A 23,783-nucleotide genomic window follows, 5' to 3' on the forward strand; every position below is an offset into this window, starting at 1 on the left:
TGCTGCTGAGACCATTATTTCACAGCCTAAGAGCAAGGAAAAACTGACAACCTGTATGGATGCTGTGCTTTGCATGTTCTGGAGCAACTCAGTCTGCAAACTAAGCTTACTCTGCAATCTGTGGTAGCCTACGATGCTTGGCCTGTCTCTAGGTCTGCAGTCTTCAACTGCCCTGCCCTCACCTAGCCTCTCATGCTGTACACCTGATTATTTGGTTTAGGGGACTAAGCTTTGTTTGACCAATTTTAAAGAAATGTTTTAGTTGGTTCTCATATGAATGATGAAGATTCACCCTTTCCAAAACAAGGGTAGATTTTAGCTAAAGTATGTTTCTCTCTTCAAACTGGAATATGACTAATGTTATCAATGCTTGCTTGAGTCTGAGCCATTTTAAAGGTTATCGCATTCATGTAAGAGCTGTCGAAAGGACATTTTAATGTGGTGTGTTTAAATGCTTCGTGTCTTATGCACCACCCAACTATGCAGGCAGAACATCCGCACTGGCATATCCTTGGAGATGTCAGTGCTGGTATGCATGGGCACTCTATCTAATCTGGAAATGTTATACCTTGCCTTTCAGTCTACAGAGGTACCTCTGGTTAAGAACTTAATTTGTTCCAGAGGTCTGTTCTTAACATGAAACTGTTATTAACCTGAGATACCACTTTAGCTAATGGGGCCTCCTGCCACCGCCGTGCAATTTCTGTTCTCATCCTGAAGCAAAGTTCTTAACCCGAGGTACTATTTCTGGGTTAGCGGAGTTTGTAACCTGAAGCGTCTGTAACCTGAAGTGTCTGTAACCCGAGGTACCACTGTACTTTCCAAAGACTGGGTGATATGCACGGTGTAAGCAGTATTTAAATGTTACAGCTTCACAGAAAGCACCATGGAAAAGGACAGAGCAGTGTTCACATGGGAGTGGTTAAGTCTAAAATTAGCCCAAGTGGTACATATACTAAAATCCCTAGTAATCAGTACTGCTATTTACTGCACCACTGGCTTTTCCATATCGCCTTGAAAAGGTGCATATATTAAAATTGCCCATATCATCTTGAACACATGAACTTGCCTTCCAGTGCTGCTTCATCTATCAGTAATGTCCAATCCACCCAGAATAATTCCCTGTGTCCTTTTTTTAACCTGGAGAGGGATCCTGGGATCTTATGAATACAAAGCACATTCTCTATTGAGCTACAGCCCCACTTAAAAAAATTAATTAGACACAATCCATTTAAAACAGACACAATTCCAGAAGACTGTCTCACCATAAACCCTTTAGCTGCACTTTATAAAAAAAGCTGCTCCTTTCACTCAAAATAGTATACTGTTACCAATGTATTTATTTATTAAATACATTTCCATAAAATCTCATAACAAAAATTATTAGCACAACCTTCTTCTCTCTTTCAAAACCTCTCTCGCATAGGCATAAGTATACTCAACTATTGTCTATCCTTTAGATCTTTTTTAAAAATAATTTTTATCAGGATGGTAGTAGATTAAGAAAAAGAAAACTTTACCATTTTTCTCTTAAGGCCAAAGTTTTCCATGGCCAGGATTTCACAGAAGCCTATAAGGAATTCCACAAGGATATTATTTGTAATGGCAGAGAAAGGACTTGTCCATGCATAGAGTAGCAGCTTAGACCCCCCCCCCTCACAGGCCTCACTGGTGCTGACACAAACTGAGAATGTGCCTAGAAACACACTCCCAAGACCCTCCGCAATGTGCAGATGTTTCTGTGGACAGGAATCTTGAACACCACTGTCATAAGGAGAGGCTAGAGGTGACCACAGTGCCACTGACTGTACTGAAACCAAAACCCAAAGTCCAGATGTAATAACGCCAAACCTGGCACTACAAGAACAAGCCTCGGGCTCACACATTTCCTGCTCTTCCTCTATTGACTTGAGTCCAAACGAAATGGCAAATTATAGTTTATGGAAAACCAGGAAGTGTGGGAGGAAATTGGAGCTTGTGGAGCCTGAGGCTTGTTTGTTTTGTGTTTCATCTGAACTAAGCCTATTTTCCCCTCATTTTATTCTCTCGACCCCACCCCCCTGCAAACCTAGCCCAATCCCCAACTGTAAACAAAGGAAATACATAAACCGTCTCCAGAGAGATTAAGGTCAAGCTGTAGTCCAACTGTTTTCAATCTACTTCTCACAATTAGGATCTAATCTCCAATAGTGCACTGCAGCAATTAAACCTCCAAAGATTCTCATGCAATGGCAATATTAGTTTTGCTCTTGCATTTCAACTGGCAGAATAATCTGCACACACCATTTGTGCTTTAAAGAAATGTCCGACAGTTACTGGGAATAAAAACCCTCCTTTCCATGAATACCAGTTGCTGGAGAGCAAAGTGCAGAGAGAGCTATTGAGCTCATGTCTCGCTTTTGGGTTTCCCAGGCCAGATGAACCTTTGCTGATGCTGTTATGCTTAACATAGATCTCAGTTCACATTGCAAACTAGATAGAGGTTTTTAAGTGGAATAATTCAGCCTGAGCTTGAAAGCATGTAGTTCAGGATGGGCAGCTTTCTTCTTCCTGCAAAGACCAGTAAGGCCTTTCTGGAATATAAAAGAAGGCTTTCTAAACTTGGTGCCCCTCTCCCCAACCTATAAAGGAAAAGGTTGAGGTGCCTTACTGAGGGGCAGTGGACCGGTGTTTTTTGCAGCCTTTAAATGGGAGGTGTGTTCTTTGGCACTGGAGAGAAGGAATACATAATTTTCATAAGGTCCATAAGAGGCAGCAACGGTCTAAGGAGCAGAGTTGGGGCAGTCTTGCTGCACAAACCATGATTTGGCATTACATGAATGAGCCTCTGGCTCACACATTCCCTCCTCTCTTGATGGTGCTTGCCTCTCCTTTTATGTTTAAATGGTTGGGCAAGCACACACACACACACACAGAGAGAGTAATGGCATAGTGGGGGAAGCACTCAGCCTCCAAATAAGGAGAAGCAGCCTATGCTGTTTGTCACCTAGCTGATGTTGTGAGCATGATTTAATATGTATCTGCAACACTTTTGCAACCATGCTCTACACCAGTGTTTCCCAACCAGTGTGCCTCCAGATGTTTTGGGGCTACAACTCCCATCATCCCTAGCTAGCAAGACCAGTGGTCAGGAATGATGGGAGTTGTAGTCCCAAAACATCTGGAGGCACACTGGTTGGGAAACACTGCTCTACACAGCCCAAACAGTCATGGCAGCTGGGGTGGAGGGCTGAGGATAGAAATTGTCTGGCTTGCCCAAAAGAAGAAGAAGAGGAGGAGGAGGAAGAGGAGGAGGAGGAGGCTGAGAGACTTCAAAGAAGTGTGACTAGCCCAAGGTCACCCAGCAGCTGCATGTGGAGGAGCGGAGACGCAAACCCGGTTCCCCAGATTATGAGTCTACCGCTCTTAACCACTACACCACAATGACAACCTGCAAACCATCTATAAAAGGTAGCAATGCATACTTTAAACCAGAAGTGCAAAGAATACTTTCTTCAATCCTCATTATGCCTTTCCATACAGATAACCCAGACTGCTTTGGGGTGACAGGTTTGCGGTCCTACTTATGAAGTGTTGCTTCCACATGATTTTGCTGGATCTGGCACAAACCTTGAAAAACAGGCTTCCTCTCATGAATGCAAAGAAAACCCTGAAAACATGTAGGCAGTATATGCTAAAGGCTTAGAAACAAATTGTTAAAGGGGAGGAGTCTGGACTTCAGAGCTCTCTTCGGGGGTCAGCGGGCACATATTTCCCTGCTCCAGGGCTCTCGGTCCTTCTTTCCCTTGCCTCTCTGTGTTTCCCTCTCTTACTGCTACCCCAGCCAAGATTATACATAAAAATATACACATTTATACTGATTAATTGCACTGAGTATTCCGACATACAGAACTGCACTCCTGGAGTCCTGGTCTCTCTCTCTCTCTCTGTTAAAGATCAAACAAAGTGCTGGGTTCAGCCTGGCAACAATATTCCTCTCATCACCTCTAACAGTACAAACTCGGCTGTACTTCAGGCCTGGGCTGCAGCACTATTTTCATTTCAAATCTGGATCAAACACTACTCAATTTGGCCGATAGAAACAGCAGGCTTCTTGGCTTGCAGGATAAATACTAGCTGCCCTGAAAGATATAGCAGTTGTATTTGGACATCATAATAAACACGGTTTATTTGATCAACTTTATTATGACAGGAGCAATCCAAAATTCGGGTTCACACACTCCTCATTACTACATTTCACTTTTGTTTCAGATTAACCACAACTTGTCATTTTGTCACAAACTGACAAATTGTGGTTAATCCTAACCATGGTTTGTTTGAGACAACCCCACTTCAAAGCATTGGTTAAACTGCAGTTAGTGAAAAATGGAAGCTGAAAGCTTCCAATCTCTTTCTTGCAGCCTGGCCAGGCGAGGGGAGGGCGAGGGGAAAGAGTGCTAAAGGCTCACTGCAGCTCTTTCTCATCAAGATAAACCATGGTTTATTGTGACATCCAAACTCAACCACCATCTCCCAAATAAAAGGCTATGGCAGATTGTCTTGGAATATAAATCTCTTCCCCAGTTTTTAGCCACAAGCAAAGTTCAAAGAGGCTGTTTGCATGGCAGCCTACAGGCCTCTATTACGCTAACTGACAGTGGCAGGCACTTGCCCTGGCTGCTAAAAGGCAAAGATGTGGCCTGCAGGCAAGTTAGCTTTCTATGCATTGCTCATTTCCTATGCAGATAAAGAACAGGAGGGCAAAAGTTTCTCCAAACTCAGATATTAAATTGCAAGACAAGCCTGTGAAAAGGGGATGGGGATAACCATATCTTGGGGAGGCACCATAGCTCAGTTTTAGAGCATATGCTTTGCATAAAAAGCTCCCACATTCAATTGCTGGCATTTCCAATTAAATTAGAATCTGGCAGATGATGAGAAAAAGGCTTCTGTCAGAGACCCTGGATAGCTGCGGAGAATATGATGCTAGTTGGACAAATAATCTGACCTGGTATCAGGAAGTTTCCTGTGTCGCTAAATCTGAAGGGAAAAGTTTACTTCTTGAATCAACTTCCCATCAAAATAATTCTCTCTCTCATGTACACAGTTGCCTATGGAATGCTCATTCCTACCTCTGTATAGTTTCCAGCTGCCTCCAGAAGCCACTTGCCCAGAGCAGACCAGCAAATGTAATGTAGCCCATCAGACATGTTTTCCACAAGGACTCCTTCTAGCTTCTCCCATCACAAATGGTTGGACAAACTGGCCTCACTCTAATGGGACACGCAGAGACACGGAAACTCACCTAGCTCATCCCAAAGCTGACGGCATTTGTCCGTCATGCCAGTTCCCTGCTGTCTCCAGAGAGCAAGCCGTGGATCTGCCATGAACTGTTCAGTTATTAGTGTAAGCATCCTGGCTCCATTGGAATCTCTCATGCGCAGCATTTCACGGACCTAAGGCAGCAGAGGAAAAGAGATGTTATTTCAGTTACATGCAGAATGCATTTAGAGATAGAACTATATTTTGCATGCCTGTGGAACTACATACTTCTATGGGCCAACATGCTACCTTAAATAGTTGTGAAGTCATATCACTAATAAGCAAGCTTCATCTAACCTGAGTCTATTCAAGGGCAGCTGGACAATCCAAACTAAGAAATCTCTCCCTTGAGAATCAAGAGAGAGGCACAATCTGACTTCAACAGAGGAAATCTACCATTTATTGACTCCTAGGCTGTTCCTGCTTTGAAAACTGGCCCATTTCTTTTGCCTCACCCTCATTCCCCACTTAGCTACCTGCAAGAGGAAAGTAGATGGAGCAGTTTCAGCTCCATGGTCTCATTTCTAAGGGTGGTTTTGCTTCATTCTCTACAATGCAATGGTTAAACAGGAAGTATGAGAAGCAGTGTGGAAGACCTGCACAGTGGGAGAGTTTGGATAATCATATCTTAGCTTAATAAGCCAAGATATGGATGAGGCATTCCCTCCAAAGCATGAGTAAACAAACCAGGAAGTTTCCCATTCAATATAGTTTCCCATTCCATCTAAACAGGAAAACTACAGTCAACACCTTTAGAACAAGTCAAGATATTAAGCCGACTTCACTGGGAAAGAAAATCCCTAAAAGCTGAATGAACAAATCTAAGTTCAGTTTCAAGTATTGTTGCTGATTCAGCAACATGGTGCAATACAGGAAAAAGAATGGGCTCTAGTTGAAGGAAGGAGATTCAAACGGATAAAACCTAGCAAAGGCACCATGCTAGTTGGAGAAGAGGAACCTCTGGAAGTGGAGTGCTTTCCTTGCCACCACAGCACTGGGCTGGCAGGAGCTCCTCATACCCCAGTGTTTAAATGGAAGGGGAAACTGCTCTCTGTGCTCTTCAGAGTTCGCTGTCTGAAAACTGATCTTTGAAGAGCACATATAGTGTTTTTCTCTTCATAGCACTTTGGGGACTGCAATGGAGAGGACCACTCCCAACTTCTCTGCTGATTGGCAGGGATGGGCTATGTCTGCCGGGATGGACTATGTCTGTCAGACCCATACACCAATAGATAATTCCAGGACTACAGTGCCTCATCATCATCCATCTAAAAACGTACCAAAAAATGGACTGTTTTCTTTCTACCAGCAACTAAGGGCTCTGTCAACCCAGTTTTCTAGAACAACAGAAAAGGTATGTGTATACAATGTATGTGTACTACACATTCATCAACTCAAAATGACCTGCATATCATACATGATATAATACACTTGTGATACCAGTGTTTGGCGATGGCAGGGATATCTAAGCCAGGGATACGTTTGGTATGTGGTGAAGCAATCAACATCCTTGGTTCCCATATTACTTAGTGGCTACATATATTTATTTCATAGCATTAAAATAAGTTGATTTATGTTCCTTTGGGTGGACCTTTCTAGTGACAAACTAGCAAGGGGCACTATGCTTCCTATATTATGCAATCTAAACCATGCCAATGCCTGTAAAAGGAGTAAAATAAGTGATCTGAAAAGCACCAGAAGTTGATTTCTGCAGCTCCTAAGGACAACAGCTGCAAAGTGAAGGAGCACTATAAGATGTCAAGCCACATGGTTGCAGAGCTTTTGGGGGAGGGAAGAAGAAAGCCACGCCTCACCTTAGCAAACATGGAATTGAGTTGCTTTCCAGAGCCATAGTACCCTCCTTGGGAGAGGAACAGCTTCACCTGCTCTCGAACCTGTTCCTCATCCAAATGCCAGCAATTCTCGTCATCTATGCTTGCCCCTGCAGTGGGGTCTGGCGCACCTGTGGCAAGAGAAGCCCAGCTATTAAAAGAAACCATGTTCAGAGGCATCGGTCCATCCTGCCATGTAAATTTGTTATGAGGATACTTTCTATTGCATTCAAAACAGGAAATGAAAACCATTCTCTTATGCAAACCAATACTGCAGTATTTCTACGGTTGATTTTTGTTTTCACTAAAGAACAAGTATCACTGCAGTGTAGGGGCATTAGAGCCAAATAGGAAGCAGACACACCAGCTTATAATAGTTGACCCATAATGAAGGAATGATAAGACCAAACAATACTAGAGGATAAAATTTCAGTGCCTTGCTGTCATTATAGGTACTGTATGGTACTTACAGTGCTGTTAATCATTTGTTCTTAAACCTAGTAATTCATGAAATGAACTAGGATAACTGTGAGTGTTAGACCCTTCTGGGCTCCCAAGAGCTTTAAAACATACTACAGTACTTTAGGCTGAAGACCCACATCTGCCATGTAGTGATCCCCTAGACTTAGCGAACAGTCTGGATGACAAACACTCCATATTTCGTCCATCTTCTGGTGCTGATCTGTGCCCAGCTTTTCTTGTATACGTATCAGCAGAGAGTAACCATGTCTCTAAAACAGTGCAATTCTCTGTTCCAGGCAGTGAACACATACTGTACAAGCAACCATCAACTGCTGGGTCCAGTGAATCTAGTGAGCTTGAAGGAAGGTTAGGAGATGTCCATGCAGAAGACATGCAATATCCAAGGAATAATTTAATCCTAGCTAATGGACTGGGAGGCAGTGGAAGACAGGAGTGCCTGGTGTGCTCTGGTCTATGGGGTCACGAAGAGTCGGACACAACTTAATGACTAAACAACAACAACAACAATGGACTGGGCTTTCAACTTCCAGGAAGGCTCAACTGGGAGCTATGTGAAACAGTTCCAGGATCACAAAGTAAGATGGAAATGCACTGTAAGTGCAATGATTGCAGGGCGACATTATTCAATCACTTTTGGATTACCCTTTTCCCAGAATGAGCAAAATTACTGCCTTTGGTACACATATGGCTGTGGCTAAAGGTGGCTTAACAGACGGGCATCACAAGGATGGCCAACAGTTTAACACATAGGGCACTAGACCAATATCCAGGCTGACTAGAGTGCAAGTCAACCCCAAGTGATGGAAGTAGACACAGATGCCCTTCTACCACTTTAGGCAACAGCAAGCTTCAAAAGTACCTTTGCAACAACCAACCATCAAATGAAAAAATGCAATTCAATGGGGTGGGGCTTAATTTTCTTTTCCCTAAACTAGTGTTAGAAAACAAGCTGCTTCCTGAATATCTATATGACAAGAATGTTCATGGCTCAGCTACTTGCTGTTAGATGGGGAATTCCATTCCCCCCCTTCATCCAGCAGCAGGAAAGAACAGAAGGAAACAACAGACAAATTTCTGCTTTGCCAGGCAAAGCCTCCTACTTCTGGAAAGTCTGAGGCTCCTCGCATGTGTGTGACCAGTGTGTGTGTGTGCACGCATGCCTGCTTCTTGCATAGTTCTGAGTGCATTCAGGGAGGAATCACTGAGACTACTGACCCTGGAATTGTACTTAATGGGTGACTTGTCTTGCATTGACTTAGGAGAATCATCTTGCTTTAGCTACTGTTTAAGAGGTTTCACATCTCTGGAGCATCTGGAGACTGGTAAGATTTTGTTTTGCAGGTAACTCTCCTCCTATGTAATGCTCACTGTGGGGAACAGGAGCCAGACTCTTAAATGGCTCATCTGGAGTGTTTTATTAAGAAAGAATAATCATGCCCTAAAGAATAGGCTTCTGTTTTCCTTTCTCAGAGCCTCATGTCTTCCTGTTTTAAGTTTCTCAATATAGTTCTGATTAGTTCCTCCCCATCCTCACACATTCAGTGTCTTTTACTCTTCATGCTTACATTCAGGAATGCTGCAAGGCATGCAATGGTTTGCAAGAGCAGCTGGTAGCCCAGTTGATGTGCCTTGCACAATTAAATGCAGAGGATGCCACAAGACTGAAAGGAAATTCTTGTAGAGTCAAAAGAAGTTGAGCTTAAAACTGAGAGATGCAGAGTTTACCAGCTTTCCTTCCTCCCTTTGAAGCTATGGGGAGGGGAGTAGCTTGCACTTGAAGAGGACAAAGCAATATTTATGAAGCACTCTGTTGTAGAGCACTCCCGTGAAATTAGAAAGCATTCTGCATTGTCGTGTTGCAGTCAATTTGCACAAACCAGGAAAAAAATAGATTCTATTTTCAAACCTTTGAAATGCTTCAAAGGCAGCTTTGTGAAGAACTGAACAATGCTTCTACTTTGTAGAAATTATCAGCATCTCTGCATCTGGATGCTTGACATTAGATAACAAAACAAAAAAAACCCCAAGTTCCCTACACCAGACTGTCTCTGTGCACAGAAAAAGCTGGGTGAAAAATCATGACAATGAAAAATCATGGTGCCTGGAGCATGCTCTGTTGAACTTTAACCCACTTGCCTCATGCTTATTACTACACTTCAGTGAGTAAAGGGGTCATTGCTGGAACAGCAAGGCATGGGCAGCAGAAGGAAAGGAATAGCTACTGCACTTCCCGTTCAGTCTAGTCCACTAGAATTGTGCTTGGTGTTGTCAGTAAAGGTTTACCCCCATTCAGAGATCACAGGTTAAGAAATCTGCCCAGATCCTAGTCCAGATGGTGGGTGGGAGAATAGGAATGTCCTGCAGGAGCTCCACTCTTACTCTGCCACACCCTTTTATGGGCCACGGAGCAGCCGAGGTGGTGCAACAAAGCCACTTTCCTGACACTGATGCTACTGGCATCTGCTAGGATGGTATGGAGATGGGGAAGAGTGGTGGTGAGGTTGGAGCTGTGCAGGAGCACGGGCAGAGCCAATCTAGTGCTTCTGTTGGTTTGGCTGCACATCCCAACTTCCCCGCTGCCCTTCTCCGTCCCAGTAAGCAGCTCTGTCCTGCCACTTCTGCATGGGCTCAGTGGCAGCTGGCATTTTCAAGCCCTAGAGGAGCCAAGATGTTGCTCAGGGAACCAAGGCAATATGTTTTAACTATGCACCTAAAAAAAATTTCCCCCACATTGTAATCATTCCATCAAAAAAAAATCAGCTGCTTCACAAGAACTTCAAAAAGAATGGCAAAGCCATTTTGCCATCCACAGGATTTTTTTTTATATGACAAGATACACTACCTTTAAGCAATCAGCATGAGACACTTACCAGCCAAGCCTCAAAGACATGGTTTGCGTCTTACAAGAGGAAAACACTGTGCACTATTACCACAGGTTCCAAAATGTCAGGTGGCCATTAGGTAAACTAGGTGTGGTCCGAAAGCACATGATGCCATTGCCTTGCTGCTGCTACCGTAAGCAGGTCTGGGTCTGCCCAATGCCTTGATGAGAAACTGTCTGGGAGCCACATGTGTGGGTTTGTTCCATGATAGGTGGGGTACAGATGTAAGGAAATATATATATATTTTTAACAAACAAAGAGAAAGGACTTCATCCAGTGCTCATATTACCCAACTGTTCATAATTTAAACAATGGGCCAGGTTCACTGTCAAGCAGCAAATGGAAAAATTCTAGCATTCAGCTTCCATTACCCAAACCTTTCTTCACATTCACACATATTAGAAGAAGCTGTTATCCCATTATCTGGTTTGCAAAGGTTTTGAGAATCCCCATGCTCTATAACGACATCAACGAAAAGTACAGGAATCAGTTCCGAAAACAAAGTTTTTACCTATATTTCTATACGTAAGCACACTTTATTTGTTTTTCTGAACATGAGCAAGCAGTAAAGAAACAAAAAACAAAACTAACAGTAATTCATTGCTTTTTTGTGCTTGTTTCAAAGAATCCATGCTACAAGTAAACAAAACTGAAGAGCCACGATGCAGCTTAAACTGTTGAATATAATTTATTTTCATTTTCACTTTTATATATTGAGCCCGATATTAATTAAACTGCAACAACTCCTTCAATTAAGGCAGGGGGGGTGAATCTAATTAGCAATCAGTGAATTTGCTTATCAGAAATTCATAAAAGAATGCTTTAATAGGCTCTGTCGGACATGGCACAGATGAAAATAATGTGCTATAAATTACACTGGAAAAACGGGTACACATTTTAGACTAAACAACAGAATTTGCAACATGCTCAAATATTAATAAGATGTACTGTCATATTCCTTTTGCCAACATTGACATGCTGTTAAGCCAACCAGTGGCACACGGTAACACATGGAAGACAATGGGCAATTGTCTCATCTTAGCTCCAAACTGATTGAGGACTGAACAAAGAGAAGGCCTTGAGACCCCTTAAACTGTCACTCATATAGCAGCAACATTGCTACCTTCAAAATCTGGTCTCAGATCAGCTTTACAGACATTCTCCTGGGGGATGTTTACAATACACAATGATTATTATTTTTCTAGAGATAACAACCCCTTAAAGCTTCAGCCTCAGCCTTGTACATAGACTTAAAAGTGAGGTGCCTGGAATAATGTGAGGTGTTTTCCTCACCTTGGTATGTTCTATCACTTTTCTGCAGCAATCTGCCACATAAATATTGCCATGGTCAGTACCTGCACAGCATAAGAATCGTAAAGAGGAGATGCACAGAAAACCTGATATACCCAGTCTGGCAATCTGTGTGGATCTCCAAAGCAGTAATAAAGGAACCAAAGCTGAGTTTATCCATTCAATATATATATATATATAATATTAAGAGATTCTATCCTACTGTGCTATTGGTGCTATTGGTGCTATTGGTGCTACACCCAATATGCCAGCAAGTTTGGAAAACTCAGCAATGGCCAGAGGATTGGAGAAGATCAGTCTACATCCCAATTCCAAAGAAGGGCAGTGCCAAAGAATGCTCCAACTACCGCACAATTGCGCTCATTTCACACGCTAGCAAGGTTATGCTTAAAATTCTACAAGGCAGGCTTAGGCAGTATGTGGACCGAGAACTCCCAGAAGTGCAAGCTGGATTTCGAAGGGGCAGAGGAACCAGAGACCAAATAGCAAACATGCGCTGGATTATGGAGAAAGCTAGAGAGTTCCAGAAAAATGTCTACTTCTGCTTCATTGATTATGCAAAAGCCTTTGACTGTGTCGACCACAGCAAACTATGGCAAGTTCTTAAAAGAATGGGAGTGCCTGATCACCTCATCTGTCTCCTGAGAAATCTCTATGTGGGACAAGAAGCTACAGTTAGAACTGGATATGGAACAACTGATTGGTTCAAAATTGGGAAAGGAGTACGACAAGGTTGTATATTGTCTCCCTGCTTATTTAACTTATATGCAGAATTCATAATGCGAAAGGCCGGACTAGATGAATCCCAAGCTGGAATTAAGATTGCCGGAAGAAATATCAACAACCTCAGGTATGCAGATGACACAACCTTGATGGCAGAAAGTGAGGAGGAATTAAAGAACCTTTTAATGAAGGTGAAAGAGGAGAGCGCAAAATATGGTCTGAAGCTCAACATCAAAAAAACCAAGATCATGGCCACTGGTCCCATCACCTCCTGGCAAATAGAAGGGGAAGAAATGGAGGCAGTGAGAGATTTTACTTTCTTGGGCTCCTTGATCACTGCAGATGGTGACAGCAGTCCCGAAATTAAAAGACGCCTGCTTCTTGGGAGAAAAGCAATGACAAACCTAGACAGCATCTTAAAAAGCAGAGACATAACCTTGCCTACAAAGGTCCGTATAGTTAAAGCTATGGTTTTCCCAGTAGTGATGTATGGAAGTGAGAGCTGGACCTCTTGCAGCAGGTGATGCCTACAGGGAAACGAGAAACACATTGGTGAGAGGAGGAAGGTATACCACAGAAGGAATCCATCAATGAATGGGAGGATGAAGCGAGTACAATATGCTGCAAACAAAACCCATTGCTGATAACAGCAGGCCCATAGCTCAACCACAGATGCATCTTATATCTTCAGAGCCATTTTCAGCCTGCGGCAATGTCAGATACAGAATATAGGGGAATGGATGTGTTACAAGTTCACGGAATGGAAAAGCATAAAATGGAATACTGCAAATAAATCAGTTCATTTCCAAACTACGTAGAACAAGCCTAAGTAACAAAGGCTACATCTCCAACTCACTTTTTGTCCCTCTTACATCTGAACTGATGTGGTACCAACACTGCAAACAACAGGACCAAACACGCATCCCTGAAGACCATGCCCAACATCACAAGTGGAGGTCCACAGGGGTCAGCTGGAGTCAAGGATCAGAATCCAGGGAATTCTACATGCCTGAGAATCTGAACTGACCAAGGAAAATGCACATATAACTTAAAACATCTACAAATAAGAAATCTGTACATGGTCAAAGTGCAGAGGGAAACTGGCAGGCAGATGTATGAGGTTTAATTTCTGCCAGCAGAATTGCTCCCTTTGGGTATTTGACAGCAAGCATCCTTAACCCAAGGATCCTTTTTTTCAATGTTTGTATATTTTCCATATTTCACATTCTGCTGTGTGCTCTCATGATGGAATCCAGTTAGCCAGTGTATCCATGTTTACATTGCTGATTACGGTAAGCTAATAAGACATACTGGACTTGGCAAGAGATGCTCCTGAGCCATTAACCATACAAGTCAGCTCAGGGGACAGATGATACATCTCAAGTTCTCTGGGCCATGTCTGAATGATGGTATGCAAGGGAGAAGTCCATTGATTTAGGATTTGTTTCTTCCTAATCAATGCCAAGGCATGAGGCATCTTTAATCCTACCCTGGGAAGCATGTTTTGTGTGTCATCAACTAGGATCAAGGATACAGGCTCTGCATTTGGCAGTTAAAAAGCAAAACATGTTTCAGAGAAGATGCTGTGAATATGAGCTGTTTTGTCATCTCCAAATAATTAGTTAGATCTAAACTGAGGGTTTTATTTTTAGTCACTCCTCCTCACTTAAAAATATCTACAAATAGAAACAACATTGTTTCCTAGTTTTTGAGTATCACAGTCAAAAAGCCTCTGGGTACCTTCTGCTAGCACTCTGGCAGCTGACAAATCCCCACATGCTAATATGCTCAGGCACCAGATTTTTAAACCACAGTGGCTATGGATCTGAAAGTTATCAACACCCTTTGAATCCTGGACTGTCTGCCCCACTGCATGATCACACTGTAAAGATGCATTACTCTAAACACCGAGGAAGGATACTTGAGACCATGGATTGACATGTTGATATCCATCTATCTCGAGAGACAATGGAGTGCACCTCCTCCGGGGGTGAAGTCAAACCACTTTGTTAGCAGCACCAAAGTGACCTTCCCAGGGCACAAGCCTGGACAGTGTGTCTGGAGATCCCGGGCTCCCCAGTCAATTCTTGCCTTGCTAATGTGGTCCAAAGGAAAGCAGAGCATTATGTTTGGCACCAGCTTGGCTGCAGGATTTGCCAGAAGGAGGTTTACAAGATGCCATCCAACCATCTTCGGGACTCCGCTACAAATTTGTGTAGGGTTGTCCCTCAAGTCAGCAGGTTCAGATTGTTCCTTGGGGTTTATTCCTGAAACCTTTCTCACAAATGAGTATAGCTGCAAGGCAGCAAAGGTTTAGGATCAGTTTTCCTTCTCCTAGCTCCTTTCCCTTTCCCTAACTCACCAAGGGTTTGAGACCCTCACCTGGTTTAGGCAGCCAGTTGAAGCTGTTCCTGGGGTGTGGCTGCTGACAGTTCTAGGAGCTGAGTGCAGGGTGGGAACCAAAGGTGGACAAATTACTCCAGAAGGAACATGATGTGTTCCCCACCAGAGGTACTAGCCCTCCCATAACACCCCATACAGCCCTATAGTAGGAACTGATACCTATTAGAGATACAGGGATTAAGTTTTTCTTTTTCACATACTCCTGAGCTGATAGGTACATGTGCTATCACCTTAAAGAGCAAAGCCCTAGTCACTATATATAGTCCAAGAGTATCACAACACTAGAAGTACAGCTAACTAAGAAGATGTTGTTGTTGCCTAGCAACCAGTCAGAATAGCATGATCCTTGCTAAGGTAACTTGTGCTCTGGTTGCCTGTGTAGTTCTAAGGGAGTTTTCCACTGTGTATATTCCTAGTATGGGCTTGGCCTGAATTCTTCAGAAACACAAAATCCCTGTTTATTTCTCCTCATATTATGTACTGTTTTTGTTCAGTTCATCACATACAGTGTTATCAATTCGTTCTCTTTCTGGACTAAGACTGCACTACAGTAAGCCCACAACTTACACAAGGGGTTACATTCAGGAGATCACACCTAAAGCCTAAATTGTGTATAGTCAAAACATGTTGGGTTCAATAGCTGGTGGGATTGCCAAAGTATTTTTCTGGACACCCACCCCCTTTCAGCTTGTAAGGCTGTTAAATGCTTGTTAAATGCTGACTGTATTTAAGTAACTGCAACACTCAAGTCCTGCTTGTGGGATTCCTATAGGCATCTGACTGCCCACGATGGATGGGTGGGTGGGTGGGTGGGTGGAAGCTGGACAAACTACTAGGCCTTAGATGTGATCCAGCGGGGCTCTTCCTATGTTCTTAATGGGATAGGACTATATGCATTAAATAATACATTGTCATCCAGATGCCACACAGGTCCATCTTAAGCATATCGGGCACCCTGGCGCCGTGGTGCGAAGATTGCTCTGGCGCGCCCCCCCCCCTGCCCCGTTTCCTGCCGCGACTAGCGGGCGCAGCGCACAGCACCGCTGCAGCAGGCACAGCCGCGCGGCGCCCCCCTGGCGGCCCGGCGCCCTGGCATCCTGCGCCACCCAGCCTTGCCTTAGAGCCGGCCCTGGTGCCACAAGCAGAGAACGGAAAGGTGCACCATGTCTGACACATCAAGGAAAATGAGAAAATCTGAAGACTTTCAGAAATACCACACAAACAGAAAACTAATATTTCCTTATTGCAAAGCACAGCAGTGAGTTCCTAAGCATGAAAGGGAAAACTGAAAATAACCACTTGCCTATGCACATCCCAGAAATCCCACATCTTCAAGAATAAAAGTTTCCTTATCCTTTTTAGTACTTGCCCTAACAAGCAATTGAGTTTTTTTTTAAAAAAAAGCAGCCACTGCACACTTCTTCCCACCTCCAGCAAGCTAGCACTGATGTATCAGAATTATATGTATGTTATTCTCAAATATCCAGGCCCATTTTATATCTACTGATTCATCTCTCTCTCTCCCCTACGTAACTTTTCACCTTCAAAGTATTTGATGGACATTAATTCACCCCCACATCTTAATTCCTCCATCTCACCACACAAGCAGAAATATAGTGAGGATGAACGTTTAATTGGCAAGCCGTGGAAATGTATTATGTAAGTGACTTAAACAGACCAGACAGAAAGCAATAAGAGGTGAGGAGATCCAGGCCTCAATGATCTTCTCAGGCCGTGATTTCAGTGTCAACTCTTAATCAATATTTGCTTCAATACCCATTTCCAAGTGGGGAGTACAAAGCACACTGCAAACTACCAGTTTGGCTCTAATCACCAGCTCTTCCCTCATGAGTAAGGGAAAAATCACTGACAACATTTTGTACTGGAACATTAACAAGCATTGTATTTAACATCTCAGCTACACTTGCTTACCACTGAGCAAGAGTTATCTGTTAGTTGGGTTACATGCTGCTATAGGAATTTATCAAAGGCGATTTTCAACAGGCAGACTTACCATGCACTTGATTGATTTCAGAGTTGGAGGACAAGATTTCATCAGCCAATTTCTGGGCTGTCGGGAGCACTTCAGTGTGGTGGGCTGTGATCAAATACTGAACAAACTTTTGGAGCTGGTCTCTGTTCATTTGGAAAAGAGTCTCTGAGATAGGAAGACGGAGTTTGACCTGATCAGGCTTGCGAATCCTGTACAGTGAGAGTGCCACTACATGTGCACAGTAAAAAATGTCCTTGTTCCCGCAACCACATGTCACAGAAGTTATTTTGCACCGGTCAAAGCTGATGGCTACCTTGTAGGTCATTTCTGCTTCTGCTGCAGTGGCAGGTTCTGTTACTGTGCCACTCAGGTGGAAACCTGGAAGGAGAACAAGAGAAGGATATTTAGCTTTGCAAAGGAGTGTTATAATAATAGCCCACTAACCTGCTCAAATTGTATAAATGCTAATAACAATGTGCCACAGCGACAAATTACATTGCCCTCACTCAAAAATGAACATATATTTGAGGCTCACTATTCTGCATGAAGATGTTTCAGCTGAACAGTAAAGTTCTGCACTCTTTGACCAACTCAGAATAATCCCAAAGTGAACTAATAGCAGTACCCAACCGTATGTAAGAGATTGAATTTGCTTTTGAATTAGCTGGGCTGGCATAAAATTCATTCCAGATTGTCTTAAAACTCTTAAGCCACAACCAAACTTAGAGGAGCTGTTTTATTATTAGTTCCGTGAGTAGCTAAAGGGCAAGGATGAATCCTGCAAAGCATCTCTCATACTCCATTGCTTCATTTTATTTATACTGCCGAAATGAGGAGGGGTTGGCTGCAACCTGAAGTTTCCTTCTTCATCTGATGGAAGAGTGAGTTTAATATCATGCTCGATCTTGCTCATTTTCTCTGCCAGAAGACATGATGTAGTATATCTTGGCAAATGCAAGCTTTTCAAAATCAGCTGAACACCAGATCCTCATGCAAGATACAACACATGATACCAAATCTGGTTTAAAAGGACATTAATTGCTTTTGAATAAAATTTCAACATGTGTCTATTAAACATCAATCCATATTTCTTCGCTTTAAGGAACAAAAAATGAGCAATGATTCACTAAAAAGTAGGATGCAAAACCTAGAGCAGAATTCTGCACAATATTGGCAATAGACAATATTGCACAACTGTATAATAGCCTACATTCATTCCCATGCCGTATTCAACTGCCCTAATCTCCAAACACATCTCAAATGGATTAGAAAATGGGAAAGAGCATTCTTCTTCTGAGTCAGCTAGGAAAATTCCATCAAACTACCAAAGAGTAGAAACAAGTCTCACCAATTCTATATAGTTCGAAGTAAATGAATAATTCTTTATTTTGCCATGATGCAACAGCGGGTAAGAAAGGGAGCAAATAAATGTTAACAAATACATAAGTAATATCACACTGCATTAAAATATTTACATTTTTCAAGTCTCCTATTTTAAGACCTCAATCAATAGGAACAACATTCTAGAAAATGTTTCAATTCCTGCATTTATTCTACTTGAAAGCACAATTTCTGGGTGCACTCTAAGACCCTAAAAGTGCACCACACTCGGCTTTTAACACAGGGCAACAGTGATTGTGATCTACATCAAACCTGTTCAATTAACACAGCAACCACCTAGTATCATCTGCATGTAGGCATAAGGAAATTGGATTTAGTACCATGTGACAATCTCTAACTTCTTCCTTTTCAATAACTACGGTAGTTTTATTTGTCATGGCAAGCAAGAGCAAGAACAATATTCACTGAGTTCTTAAAAGTCTTCAGTTGTTACCTTATTTGCAGAAAATCAGTAAGGAAGAGCCATCGTACTTCACTCCTGGCTGGATTGCCACCATCTAGAGGCTGGATTACCAGCTGTTAGGGAAGCTTTGCTAGTAGATTTCCTACATCAACAGGAGATTGGAATAGATCAGGCATCCCCAGACTCGGCCCTCCGTATGTTTTGGACTACAACTCCCATCATCCCTAGCTAACAGGACCAGTGGTCAGGGATGATGGGAATTGTAGTCCCAAAACACCTGGAGAGTTGAGTTTGGGGATGCCTGCGATAGATTATCTTTGATATCCCCTTCTAACTGAGATTGTCAGAGGAAAATCCACAAAACGGGGTAATATCTTCCAAACAACAACATCAACAACAAAGCCCCATTGAGAGCCACAGTGTGGTAAGCCATGAAGCTCACAGGGCGACCTTAGGTCAGTCACTGCCTCTCAGCCTAGCCTACCTCACTGGGTTGTTGTGGGGTTTAAATGAGGAGGTGGAGAACCATATATGCCACCTTGAACTTCTTGAAGAAAAAGTATGATATAAATGCAATAAATAATAAACAGTTTCTAAAATGTGCGCCTGCACAAAACAGTAGTTCTCATCACATATCTCTGGCTAATGATGAAAATAGTAAGCTAAAAGATCATCTGCTTTTCCTAAACTCAAAATAGGACTGGTCAAATGGTTTTATAGGAAATCCATGTGTCCAGATTCTTAATAGACAGCTTCAACCACAGTATCATTTCCCTTCCCCCCTCACTGATGCTCTTTTATTGCTTATACCGCTGGAAAGTTTCTAAGAATGTACATTTCAAACAAAAACTCACACTAGAGGAAACTATAAGATAGCAAGAGAAGAGAAAAATGATTAAACCACGTTAACTGCATGAATCCCTTGTGTGTTTGCCAACCCTTATAAGATTTCTGAAACAAATTCTACCAGAGGTTTTTAATCAACAGGATCAAAACCATCTATATGCTGCTATTCTCTTTCAAGCGATGCCAAAACCCACATCCAGATCTGATTAAGTATTGAGAGGTTTCTTTCACTTTAAGAACTGGATTTTAAAAATTGGCCTTGTAAACGACCATAAAGGGCTGTATTACTTGGATTGATATAAAGGCCAGAAACATGCCCTCCCAAGCATTGACCATTCAAAACTTGTCTGATAAACATATCCACTCTCCTCATATAATTAGTTTAAAATAAATCTGAGGCAACTCTCAGGCTGTGTACAATTATTTATATGGAACAGCAGGAGCTACTTCCTCCTGTACCACCACACACTGACACCGTGTGCCAAGGGCAATTATGGCTCTATATCAATTGCTTCCAAGAATATGAAAGGCTATAATCCACAACCCCCAACCTTCCTCTCTCTCGGTTATTATTATGCTGTGTGATTTCATCACAAGCAAGCAGGAACAAAGAGCAAAAGTTTGCAAAAGCTTTTGGGTATCCCGATTGTTTTGCTACGTGTTTTGAGCGCTGAGCATAAGAATTGTCTGTCAAGAGTGGTAACAGACCCAAAGGAACCCTGTTTGCTCAATGAAGAACCTTCCCCGCATCTATGCAAACGTACTTATTCTCCAGCCTGCCTCTCTTTCTCTCTTACCATAAAATGGTACTCTGCAATCACAACTGCACCAGAAATAAATGCAGTTCCATGAGCCACCAAAAATACTGCTGTAGTGAAAGGAAAGCTGAGGGTGCATATTTCAAACTTAGAACCACAGTGCTTCTGAATCACCCTATTTGTGTAAGGATAAAAGTATCTCATTCAGTGGCGGAACTTCATGCTCTGGCACTGGGGGGCGGAGAGCAGGCGGGAGCGGGGCTGGCGTTTGTCCTGGGGGCGGGGCAGCCGTGATGGCACCCTGCCGGGATCGCCCTGCCTGGGGCAGGGCGCTCCCCCCCCCACTCCTCTTCCTCCGTCAGTGGTCTCATTTACCCATTACTCCCTCCCACTCTGAACCAACAGGGTCCCAATGAACATTCACCACATTCGCTTGCATTGAAAGCAAGAAACAGTAAGTGATATAAACTGCCTATGCAAACTGCTCTGTAAACATCTATTTGTGTATTTATTATTTGCCTTTCCTCCAAGGAGATCAAGGTGATGTACACAGTCCCCTTTTTTATGCTCACCACAACATTATGAGTTGGGTTAGGCTGAGAGATGACTACTTGTCTAAGATCACCCAGTGAACTGGTGCCATCCAGATATTGTTGGGACTCCCAACTCCTTGGGCATGGCTGGCTTAAATGCCCAAGAAGCGGACTGGAGGGAAGCCATGGAGACGTCTCCCCTCTGGTATGCTCCCAAAGCTGTGTCCCCAAACTCACCCATGAAAGGCTGCCAACACAGGCAAGCCCCAGCAGGCAGTGTGGCCAGTAAAGGAGGAAGTGATGTCATCTCCCAGCTATACCAAAGCTAGAGGGGCGCCCACAACTGTAGGCTGCATTGGACCACAATTGCTGCCTCCCCGCCAGCTAGCAGGTAAATCTACTCTGGATCTCCTAATAATTCTCAGCATCCGTAACAAACTAGTTTCCATGATTCTTTGTTTAATATGATGTAATACTGCTTTAAAAGTATACGGCAGATGGTGCCTTAGACTAATGGGAACATTTAATTTCTTCTTTGCCTGAATTAATCAGTTCATGATCACATTAATATTACTTCAACTTAGCAAACTGTCTATTTCACCCATATACAGAATTCTTCACCACAGTGAGAACGATTACTGCTCTATTAGGATTACCGTTTCTGAGTACTATAAGGCCTGTTACATGCTGGAAAATCTAATTCTGTACACTGCATGATAAACACCATGGCTTAGTTCAGATGATCCCCCATGGTTTAGGATGCAATTCCTAGGAACACTTACCTGAAAGCATAGCTGAACTCAGCCAGATTTATTTTTCAGGACATCTGCATAGGACTGTGCTGCTGAGAATTTATTACAGCTTTGTGTGCTCCTCTCTTCCTCTACTGTCATGTGCTTCCATTTCCAGGTTGTTGAAACCATAGTTTGTCACATCGGAATCAGGCAACTATGGTTAGCACTAGCTTCCAGTTCACAGTTTAGAATAGATATTAATGCTAACCACTGTTTGTTTGGTTTTGTATGTCATTGCAAACTATAGTGTCAGCAATCCAGAAATGGGGGATAGAATAAACATGCAAGAGGAAGAAAATGTGTAAGAGAAAGTCTGCTGCACATTCCCAACCCCCCCAATCCCCTGTGATCATCTGTATTTGCCCAAATGTGACTCTCTGATCTGCATACTCAATCTCTGAAGGTAAGGTAGACTCAGAAGCCAACTGAACAGCTCTGTTTTTATCATTTGCTTTCAGGTATCATGAAACAACCCTAGAGTCATATTACATTTAGCCAAAATTTCTATCCTTTTCCAATTTTGATGACAGTGGAAAACAGTCTAAGAGAAAGAAGACAAAGCTCACATCCTACATGTTTGTATCAAATAAGCCATAAATATATCTGGAGTCTGCCAAGTTTATCTAGTGTTTAGCTTTAAATCTAGTGTCAGTTTAATTTCTAGCTGTCATGACAGCACATCTATTACAGATTAACTAGGGAAAAAACACATGCAAAATATTTATCAAAAGCTTAGCCAGAGATTAAACACTGTTCTGGAAAAAAACAAGCTTGAGTACTGTAGTCGTTTTATTTACAGTCTTTACATCAGCACTTGGAATGTCTTTGGCTGGCTGGCCGGCCAGCCACACTAAGCTTGCCCTTGAAAGATAATACCGTAGTAAGCACTAGTAAACCCCAGTACAAAACTGGGAAGCAAACTCTTACTGTACAGGACAACATCTCATAAGGAGAGTCAGGCTGCCACCCTGGAAGTGGGAATCTCATGGCAGGGTGGGACAAGTCTATTAGAAGAGAAGTAGCACACACTCATTAACTACAGAGAGATACAGAAAATTACTGAAGCAAAGAGAGATAGGTGTGATGTAGTGGATAACATGTTGAACTTCAAAGATAACGGTAAAGGGACCCCTGACCATTAGGTCCAGTCGTGACCGACTCTGGGATTGCGGCACTCATCTCGCTCTATTGGCCGAGGGAGCCGACGTACAGCTTCCAGGTCATGTGGCCAGCATGACAAAGCCGCTTCTGGCGAACCAGAGCAGCACACAGAAACGCCGTTTACCTTCCCACCTATTTATCTACTTGCACTTTGACGTGCTTTCGAACTGCTAGGTTGGCAGGAGCTGGGACCGAGCAATGGCTCACCCCATCGCGGGGATTCGAACTGCCGACCTTCTGATCGGCAAGCCCTAGGCTCAGTGGTTTAACCCACAGCACCACCCGCGTCCCATGTTGAACTTCAACTTGGGTTCAATTCCACAAACCTGTTTCCTTTATTTATTTAAGTGGAGGAAATTACTATTTGGACCTTTTTTTTGGTGGAGAAGGAATAACTTCACATTGCTTGGACTGCGTTCTAAGTTCTCTCACACTCCTTCCCCCACAATGTTCTAAATTTAGATTTTAATCACCTTAGGGCATTGTAAGTCTTTTATTTGTGTTATTCTATGCTTTTTGATGGTGCTATATCAAACAACTTTTCAGCTTTGGGAATACAAGCAGTTCTATGCTAACTCTCTGCTTCAGCATGCTGCACCTTCATTGTTTTTGATGCACCACTCATATAGCATAGAGCAGGGCAGGAAGTGCTCAGTGGTTGCTTAGCAACTGATTGACATCTTCCACAAGCAGTGCAGGACCTTTTCCTTGAGTCAGCTTTTAGTGGCAAAGAGTAACCCAATACAGAAGGTGTGTTGTAATATATACTAGGCTTCATTCATTTCATTTTTTTCACACATGTTTATGAGTATACCTGTACTGAACCTTTAGAAGGAAGCAGGCTATAGTCCAAATAAATAACACACAAATACACAACCTACTGAACAACAATTTATTGGCACATTTACTTTATTTTCTACCAAGGTCCTGTTCTTGGCTGCCAGTATTGTAATTACTTT

General features: G+C 42.7%; 1 protein-coding gene across 1 annotated transcript in view; it reads right to left on the reverse strand.

Moving 5' to 3' along the window:
- ZSWIM5 (zinc finger SWIM-type containing 5) overlaps positions 1–23,783 on the reverse strand; it is a 114,633-nt gene that overhangs the window by 17,115 nt on the left and 73,735 nt on the right. The window contains exons 2-4 of the mRNA XM_035124179.2: positions 16,950–17,306; positions 7,116–7,264; positions 5,285–5,435 (exon numbers count right to left, since the gene is read on the reverse strand). Of these exons, the coding sequence (XP_034980070.2) occupies positions 5,285–5,435; positions 7,116–7,264; positions 16,950–17,306 (657 nt within the window). The remainder of the gene's footprint in view (positions 1–5,284; positions 5,436–7,115; positions 7,265–16,949; positions 17,307–23,783) is intronic.

This window comes from Zootoca vivipara, chromosome 7 (assembly GCF_963506605.1).
Source record: "Zootoca vivipara chromosome 7, rZooViv1.1, whole genome shotgun sequence".
Classification (NCBI taxonomy): Eukaryota; Metazoa; Chordata; class Lepidosauria; order Squamata; family Lacertidae; genus Zootoca; species Zootoca vivipara.